This window comes from Sparus aurata, chromosome 13 (genome assembly GCF_900880675.1).
Source record: "Sparus aurata chromosome 13, fSpaAur1.1, whole genome shotgun sequence".
Taxonomy (NCBI): Eukaryota; Metazoa; Chordata; class Actinopteri; order Spariformes; family Sparidae; genus Sparus; species Sparus aurata.
In genome coordinates this window covers 33,145,312-33,154,996 of record NC_044199.1, presented here as the reverse complement: position 1 = coordinate 33,154,996, position 9,685 = coordinate 33,145,312, and the positions used below count along the sequence as shown (strand labels likewise).

At 40.7% G+C, this 9,685-nt stretch overlaps 2 protein-coding genes across 2 annotated transcripts; both read right to left on the bottom strand.

The window, feature by feature from the left end:
- Positions 1-3,059: 3,059 nt before the first annotated feature.
- On the bottom strand, positions 3,060-3,995 carry LOC115593842 (olfactory receptor 5AC1-like). Its single transcript, XM_030437521.1, has one exon. It carries the CDS (start codon positions 3,990-3,992, stop codon positions 3,060-3,062), a length of 933 nt encoding a protein of 310 aa, XP_030293381.1. The 5' UTR covers positions 3,993-3,995.
- Positions 3,996-8,432: 4,437 nt separating this feature from the next.
- LOC115593841 (olfactory receptor 146-like) lies at positions 8,433-9,359 on the bottom strand. Its single transcript, XM_030437520.1, has one exon. The coding sequence runs from the start codon at positions 9,357-9,359 to the stop codon at positions 8,433-8,435; it is 927 nt and encodes a 308-aa protein (XP_030293380.1).
- Between the last annotated feature and the right edge of the window lie 326 nt (positions 9,360-9,685).

The following is a 9,685-nucleotide window of genomic DNA, read 5'->3' as shown; positions in this document are numbered from 1 at the left end:
AAGGCACAGGCGAAGGATGGTTAGAATGGTCACAGACAAGCCACTGCGCTGTGTCACTGTTTGTGTCCCCATGTATGAGTGCAGGTGGAGGCTGCTGATTGGGGGAAATCCTGAAGGCTGCTGATAAACACAATCCTAATGGTGGGACGTTCAAAAGTGGAGCTGGCAGCAGACCTCGGGTCTCTCTCTCTCTCTGGCATCTCGATCCTTGATGTTCGATTGTGTCGTAGAGATCTTTGTATCTCATTTGTAAAGATTGTACATATTGTTGAGATTATTATTCAGTCCAGTTTTGGTAGGGGTGAGTAGCCCTTTTTTTGTAGAATCTTTTTCTCCTGTGTTTGGTTAGGCAGTGAGGTAAGAAACCTGTTTTTCTGTTGACTTTTGTTTTGGGTAGGCAAGTGAGTTTTAAACCCAGCTTGTTTTGTTTATTATTTTAGGCTATGCTCACAACATTCCTATAATGTGATATGTTAACAAAGGTAAAACATTTTGTCTGCAACACTCAGAGGATGTTTTGGGGACATTGTTTTGGTAAATAATTCCATAATATTACATGATTGCAGAGGAATAACATTCTCACTGCAACGTTCAGAAAATCTTTTCAGGATTTTATTGAGGCTTCAGATTATAGAATGTTTTTTTTTATGAAACGTTTCTGTAATGTGATATGTTAACAAAGGAAGAACATTCTCAAAGCAACATTTGGAAAATGTTTTGGGGATGTTTTAGGGCCTTAGATAACAGATGACAGAACTTTTTTTTCATAAAATGTCATAAACCCATGCCAGCTCCAGGGAAGCAGGCTAAGTTACCTCTGCCAATCAAGCCAATGCAAAGCAAGACACGACAAAACAGGCCACAATGACGTCGCTAATCCATCCAGACTCCCAGCCATACCAGGGCTGAGAATTGGCTAGGTTGCCATTTGCAAATGACTTTATCAGCTACAAAGCAACTAATGCCAGATCCATGCTGTCTAGTCACTGGCTGCTCACTCCTGTGCAAGGTCGCTGTCTGCAGTTGCCCTAATGGCCATCAGTGTCATTCTGATTCTTACACATAGGCCTAGTAGGCCTACCTCTAAATTGGTGAGAACATGCAAGTGTAGCAAAACATCTTCTGAATGATATAGGGGTAGAGAATTAATTGACATGACTGTCCCCTTCGCTGATGTCCATTTGTCCTAGTCTACTTTTCCAGGACAAATTGAGAATATCAAAAGAAAGGTGACCAGATGGCATTTTTACCAGTGCCTACAACCTGGTGTGTGCTGTATCTCAGATGTAATTAGCTGGGTTTTGTGAGCTATACATTGATAATCAAATTTGCAGTGTGAACATGGCAATCAAGCAATCACAATCAATGAGTCAAGGATATTCTGGTAAAATCAAACAAATCATTTTATAGCCGAAAATTAAAAATCACAGAATTACCTCAAGGGGCTTTACAATATGTATTCTACAGCACAAGCTTCATGGGACGGATTTCCTACTGGGTGAGCAATGGAGGAAACCTCAGGAAGAGCAAGAGAGTTTGATCCCTCTCCTGGGATTGAAAAACATGTAATATGCATGTAAAATGCCAGTATGGACAATCTGGATAACACAATTAGAGATAAAGAGTAGTAGATAAAGAGAGAGTAGCTCAGTTGGTAGAGCAGGTTGTCTTGTGATCAATAGGTCGCTGGTTCGAATCCCAGCCATCCCGGCTGGATTGAGCTGTGTGTCTAAGTGTCCTTGAGGAAAATACTGAACCCCAAATAACTCCTAATGTGCAGTTGGCACCTTGCATGGCAGCTTCCGCCATCAGTGTGTGAATGGATGAATGTGGCAAGTACTGGAAAAAGCGCTATATAAATGCAAGTCCGTTCTCGGTGACAAAACAATTTTGGAATGTTAGAATGTCAAGAACATTAGGGCATAACACTCAAGCAATGTTGTCACTGAACATTTTAAGGAGGTTATCACAAAACATTTTTAGAATGTTTTTAGAGAATGTTTAATTTGATGAAAACTTCCCACTGAAAACATTACGAGAACATTCTCGGTAACATTCTCGGTAACATTTGCAGAACGTTTGTAGAACACTAAATTGCTAGCTGGGTATGCATGGCGAAAAAAACACACTGAATTCCATGAGAAGAACTTATTGCCCACTGTGAAATTTGGCGGAGGTTCCATCATGTTTTGGGGCTGCGTGGCTAGCACAGGTACTGGAAACCTTGTTTAAGTTGGGGGCCACAAGAATTCCTCTCAGTACCAGTAGATTCTTGACAAGAATGTTCAAAAGTCGGTCACAAAGTTGAAGCTACGCCAGGGTTGGATTATTCAGACGGACAGTGATCCTAACCACTGTTCAAATTCCACCAAAGAATTCATGCAGAAGCATAAGTACAATGTTCAGAAATGGCCATCCCAATCCCCAGACCTTAACATCATTGAAAATGTAGGGATTGATTTGAAGCAGGCTGTCTACGCACGGAAGCCAAGAAACCTGACTGAACTGGAGGCGATTTGTATGGACGAATGGGCCAAGATACCACCTGCCAGGGACTTGTCTGTGGCTATTGGAGTCATCTACAGGACGTTATTGCAGCAAAAGGAGGCTCTACTAAATATTAATGGAATTATTTCTTTGGGGTGCCCAAATTTATGCACATGCCTATTTTTGTTTGAATGCACATGAAAATCTTTCTGTTGGGCCAATAAAAATGATTTCACAACTCAGATGTTCCTGTTTCCATGAGGTATAACATATGTTAAAATGAAGTTGCTGCTTCAAAAGCTCAGCAAGTGATTTTCCTAAGAGGTGCCCAAACTTTTGCATACCACTGTGTGTGTGTGTGTGTGTTATTATTTATCAAACAAGTTTACTCTGCATTCATGCATGTGTTTACCAACACACAAAGGAAAAGGGTAGCTCATTCAACCTCAGTATTTTAATATTACAATAATGAGGTGACAATACACATTTGTTTCTTAAGTGAATAAAAAAGCTGTTTTCAGGGGAAAATAAGGTCCCTGCAACATATCAACCAAAACACTTCGAAGAAGTCTTTACAGCAATGGCAAAACCTTCATGGACTTAGATAAAAACCTCCGTATCTCTTTGGACTGCATGCCATAAATAATGGGGTTAAGGCTGCTGGGGATGATGTGATACAGAATAGAAGCACATTTTCTGTAGTCTGAGTACTGAGGGAAGCGATGCAGAATAATTATAGAAAATCCACTGAGCAACATGATCAGATACACAGCCAGATGAGTGCTACAAGTCTTCAAGGCTTTACTGTTCAAAGACTTGTTCTTACTGGTCAGACAGACAACTGTAATCTTTGTGTAAGTGAGAACTATGGTGCCTATAGAAGAGGTTAACAGGACAACAGTGAAAGTGAGGCCATAGATATTATTAATAAACACATTCTCACAGGAGAGTTTAAACAAAGAGGCATTGTTACAGTACAAACCTCTTATTATAGTCCTACATCGGTTCAGCCGTATGGTCAGACCGAGAAGAATCGCAACCAAAACAAAGGCCACTCCCCAGGCAGAAACTGTCAGTTTTATCAGCATTTTGTTGGTCATTATGGCAGCATAGCGCAGAGGATTACAGATGGCCACATATCTGTCAAAGGCCATAATCATGAGCACAGTGTGAGAGCAGGTGCTGCACATGCTTATGGTGAAAGCTTGGCCTACACATTCATAATAACTGATGAGACGCTCAGATGGAGGCAGCAACATGTTGACAAGCAAACGTGGCAGAATAGAGTTTCCTAGTATGTCATTAACTGAAAGGTTACAAAACAGGAGATACATCGGCTGGTGGAGGTTTTTGTCAACGAAAACCAGAACAGCAATGCTTAAATTTGCAACAATTATGAACATGTAGGAGAAGAAGAGAAAAAGAAACAAAGGGTATGTAAAATCCTCTGAGACATTTAACCCTTCCAGCTGGAGTGTGTCGCTGTTGTATGTGTAGTTTTCCATCAACCTGAAAGAACAGCCGAGTGCTGTGAATGTCACAACAAACGGCAATCTGTGTACCAAAAATCACGTTAAGTCACAAGGACCACAAGACAAACACACAGCTCTTCCAGTTATAGATATCACTGTGTATCCCAGAATCAATAAGTAAGTAAGTTCAAGTTTGAGTTCAGGAAGTTCATCATGGAAGTGGTGACAATGAGAGCTAAAAGTAAATGTTATATACACATAAACAGACTTTGATAAGAGCTTATAACCATCATGTATGAAAACTAAGTAAATCCATGCATCAGAGATCAGTTCCTGACAATGTGATGATTATACAAACTCTTTCTACACATCTTGAAAAAAGTACCCGACCACCACGCAGCAGCTTTTACAAATCATAAAATAAAAAAATGAAGGTGTTAGAGGTTAACATTTCACATCGTGTTAGAAAACTAATGAAGAAACATTAATAGTAACAGCTACTTTAACCATCTCTGTAACATCCACCACCTCCAATGAGCATCCCCTCTGTTGCAGTGTTAAATAGACTCCATGTTGTGTATGTGTCGGCCTGTTCACTCCCTTCCACCACAACTTCTCTTGTTTTTGTCCAGTCAAAACTTTTCCAACCTTAAGTTGTTGAGGAATTGCAAAATCACTACAGGCTATGAGGTGGAAATCCAGATTGATTTTTAATGGGTGTCAAGATTTACACCATTCTTGCTTATATACCAAAAACCCAGTGATGAAAGAAAGTAAGATATATGTTGAGTTACTGCCTATAAAAAGAACATTTTGAGTCCAGTAAAGCAAATAGTTGTCATGGTTTTGTGTCTTGTTTTGTCTTATGTTTCCATACCCTCTTGTGTCCTTTCTGTGTTTCCTGTGTTCCTCCCTCTGTTTTCTCCTTTGTGCACGTTTGCCTCTCTCTGTCTGCCAATGTTATTTCTCCTCTGTGCTTCCCCCCATTATCTCGACTGCCATCTTCCTTCTCTCTCCTCACCTGCTCCTTGTCCCCTCATCAGTGTATTTTGTGTGTTTAAGCCTTTGTTCTCCATGCACTCCTTGTCAGTTCGTTGGTGGTGTTTGTGTTCCCCTCGAGTTCCCTGTATTTCCTCTCGTGTCTCCAGTCTCCCGTTTTGAACTTTGATTTCTTTGTTGCATTTTGCTTTGAACTTTGCTTTGGGTTATACTTTGCCTTAGCCTTACCTGCTACTTTGTTTAGTTCTCATCTAGTTTGGTTTTCTCGTTTGTTCTTCTGGTCTTTTTGTATTACTCAGCTTTGGTTTACATAAAGCTTGCCTTTTGTTCCCCCTTATCCTGCCTCCCATGAGTGTGCATTCGGGCCCACATTAGCTTTCCCCTCATTGTTGCAGAACAAACTGACCTTAATATGGACCCAGCAGACTTTTTACGGAGCATTTTGGTCATAGGGTTTGCTTTTGAGCAGGGCAAAATGGATCTGTAGGTAAAGCTTCAGTTCCTTTTGGAATGCCAGAAAGAAATGGTTGATTGGCCAATGCTGAGGGAAGATCCGAACGTCGTAATACTTTTCTCAGTGGCTAAGCAACTGAAGGAGTGGGTGGATGAAGTGCATGGCATGAGCTACCTTATTGCTGGCAACTACCTGTCCATTAGCCTCTTGCCAGACCTGGGGGTTGGGAATAGCCAGTCAGCTAGCCCCCTGGTAGCTCCCGGGCCCACTAGGACCCGGGTGTCTAAACCAAGAAGGAAGCGTCCCAGGGCACGTCCAACCGCTTTCAGGGAGGCTCTCAGCTCTCCGTAGGCTATCAGGCCAACTGCTTCCAGCGAACCTCTGTCGGCTTCCTGGCCAACACCCTCCAGTCATCCACCGTCGGCTCCCAGGCCGACACATTCCAGCGGTCCTCCGTCAGCTTCCAGGCCGACACGTTCCAGTGGTCCTCCGTCGGCTCCCAGGCTGACAGCTGCCAGCGACCCTCCGTCGGTACCCAGGCCTACAGCTGCCAGCAACACTCCGTCGGATCACAGGCTGACAGCTTCCAGTGGTCCTCTGTTGGCTCCCAGTCCGACAGCTTCCAGTGGTCCTCTGTTGGCTCCCAGGCCGACACCTTCCAATGGTCCCACATCAGGTCCCAGGCCGCCGCCTCTTCCCTCTTCCCTCTTTCTCCTCACCTGCTCCATGTCCCCTCGTCAGTGTACTCTGTGTATTTAAGCCTTTGTTCCCCATGCAGTCTTTGTCAGTTCATTGTTGGTGTTTGTGTGATGTTCCCCTCGAGTTCCCTGTGATAGAGAACAGGATATCAACTCAAACCTTTACATTAATGTAATGTTAAACAGAGTAAACACCACTGCAGAAGTAAGAAAGCTTGCTGTGTCAGACTGGTTGTTGACTCAACTCTGTAGTCAGTTTTGACGCCATCGTTTCAGGGTTCATTTACAAACACGAGGGGACACCACACACAATCAAGTGTTGCTGTCACATAATCAGCCATACATGCACGGTTGGAAATTTGCTAAATGTGATAGCAACACGTCTCCACTAAATACATGTACTGAAATACTTTAGTTTGCAGACACATTTTATCAAGCTGAAGTAATCTGATAAAAACAGTAACCAAGTGGTGGTAAAATGGCTTCATGGCACAAAGAATTCAGTACAAAGATGGAGACACATCAATTTTCCTCATTCTGTTTCCTATTGACTTTTTTCTAAGATCAGTTTTTTTAAATATCTTTTCATTTTGCTGTTAACTTATTTCTTTGAATCAATATAAAATCCGATTATTTATTTCTAAGATAAATATATTCATGTAACGCCTTAGAAAAGTAACCCCCAACACTGTCAATCAACATTTAAACATTTATTTATCAGGACTTCCCTATGCTGAGACCCAGTGGAGGGTCAACTTATAGTTAGTTGGCTGCTGGGCTTGCAATGAACTAGTGTTTTATGTGTCATGAATCACACATATGTTTGTGAATTAAAAAGATACATTTTCAAGTCGAAAAATTCTCAGTTTGTTGAAATAAAGTAAAATATCATCTAGTTGTGGGTTAAACTGCTCAGTGAATTACAACGTCTCACTGAACACATGTCACCAAGACCAACATTGCCACCATCTTGACAAAGAAGAAATATCAAATAAAATGAAAATCACAATAAATCTGATTAAATCTCATTGGCTACTGAGGCTACTGTTGGTTGAATTAATCACTTGTTAAATTGCCAATATGTCTAGTTTCTTTAAACTTCAGTCATCTAATCCACCAAACAACATAAAACAAGAGTCAATAGCAAAATAAGCTGTTTGGCAGAGAAAATTTGGCAAAGCTTTTGTCCGCACAACCCACATACTCAGCTCTGCTGCTCATCCCACGAATGCATGTTCCTTACAAATGTGGCACAATTTAAAGGGGAAATAAACAGGCTTTCCAACTGTGTAAGATTTATTGCATTGTTACAACAGAGGAACAATTTACCAAACACAACTTTCCTTACTTTTTGTGCTTTGTTGTTGTTCTAAGATTTTGTCAAATTTATTGAAAGAATCCCTCCAGAGACAAACCTTTTTTAAGAACAAGATCCTTATCTTTAACCACAAACAGCCTCACCAAATCAGCCAGACTTCATTTGCAGAAACAGTGATTTTATTTTTGTATAACACACTTCATTCAAACCAGACAACACTTCTTTTATTTTCACTGTTCCAACATTAACGGTTTCATTGGATCAATATAAACCCTTACTTCAACGTGTTTGATGTGAATACAGTATACCAGGGGAGAAGCAAGTTGAAAATACAATCAATGCCTCTTTTTTAAGGAGTCTGCTGGTGATTTGGCAGCTCTTTCTGGTTAAATGAAAAACAATCATTCAGACCTGGTTCCTGGCCTGAATGGTTGAAATAGTTTACTAAATGTGTGATTGACACAGAAAGGTAAAAAGTAAAAGACAGATGATTGATATATATATATTATTTGTCAAAGAAGTATACTCTGCGTTCATGCATTTCTTTATCAACACACAGAGGAAAAAAGTAGCTAACTTATAAGCATAGATTATATCAAGGACACTACAGAAGACAATGTGACTCATCTCACGTTCTTCAGATTCGTATAATTCACACAACCTGTCCTCCTCTTGAATATTTTAACTCCATTTCAGAGCCAGAGGAAGGATTCCTGGTCTCAGCTATGCACTTAAAAACATTGACTCCTTGATAAGTTTACTGTAACATACAGTTCAGTGCCATAATTGTGCTTGACTTGAATGTATGTCCGTAACTTTGCTTTGATGGGGCACTATGTAGTTTTGGAGAAGAAATTCAACCTCAGGGTTTTAATATTTACAACAATAATAAGGTAACAATGCACTCAGAAATATATATTTTTTCCTTAAGTAAATAAAGAATCTGTTTTCAGAGCAAAATAAGGTCCCTGCAACTAAACAAACAAAACACTTAGAGGACGTCTTTACAGGGATGGCAAAATCTTCTTGGGCTTTGATAAAAACCTCCGTATCTCTTTGGACTGCATGCCATAAATAATGGGGTTAAGGCTGCTGGGGATGATGTGAAACAAAATAGAAGCAAATTTTCTGTAGTCTGAGTACTGAGGGAAGCGATGCAGAATAATTATAGTCAATCCACTGAGCAACATGATCAGATACACAGCCAGATGAGTGCTGCAGGTCTTCAAGGCTTTACTGTTCTTGTTCTTACTGGTCAGACAGACGGCTGTAATCTTTGTGTAAGTGAGAACCATGGTGCCTATAGAAGAGGTGAACAGGACGACAGTGAAAGTGAGGCCATAGATATTATTAATAAACACATTCTCACAGGAGAGTTTAAACAAAGAGGCATTGTTACAGTATGGATTTCTTATCATCGTCCTGCATCGGTTCAGCCGTATTGTCAGACCGAGAAGAATCCCAACCAGAACAATGGCCACTCCCCAGGCAGCAACTGTCAGCTTTATCAGCATTTTGTTGGTCATTATGATAGCATAGCGCAGAGGATTACAGATGGCCACATATCTGTCAAAGGCCATAATCATGAGCACAGTGTGAGAGCAGGTGCTGCACACATGTACGGTAAAAGCTTGAACCACACATTCATAATAACTGATGAGGCGCTCAGATGGAGGCAGCAACATGTTTACAAGCAAACGGGGCAGAATAGAGTTTCCTAGTACGTCATTAACTGAAAGGTTGAAAAACAGGAGATACATCGGCTGATGGAGGTTTTTGTCAATGAAAACCAGAACAGCAATGCTTAAATTTGCAACAATTATGAACAAGTAGGAGAACAAGAGAAAAAGAAACAAGGGGTATGTAAAATCCTCTGAGACATTTAACCCTTCCAGCTGGAGTGTGTCACTGTTGTACGTGTAGTTTTCCATCAAACTGAAAGAACAGCCGAGTGCTGTGAATGTCACAACGAATGGCAACCTGTGCATCAAAAATCACATTAAGTCACGACACAAACATGCAGCTCTTCCAGTTATAGATATCACTGTGTACCCAGAATCAATAAGCAAGTTCAAGTTTGAGTTCAGGAAGTTCATCATAGAAGTAGTCACACAGAGTGCTAAAGAAGTAAATGTTATATACATATATTCAGACTTTGATAAGCACTTATAAACATTAGGCATGAAAACTCTAAGTAAATCCATGCATCAGAGATCAGTTCCTGACAATGTAATGATAAAACAAACTCTTTCCACAC

Coding starts and splice junctions, on each gene's coding strand:
- LOC115593841 (XM_030437520.1), bottom strand. CDS start 9,359: ATGGAAAACTACACGTACAACAGTGACACACTCCAGCTGGAAGGGTTA.
- LOC115593842 (XM_030437521.1), bottom strand. CDS start 3,992: ATGGAAAACTACACATACAACAGCGACACACTCCAGCTGGAAGGGTTA.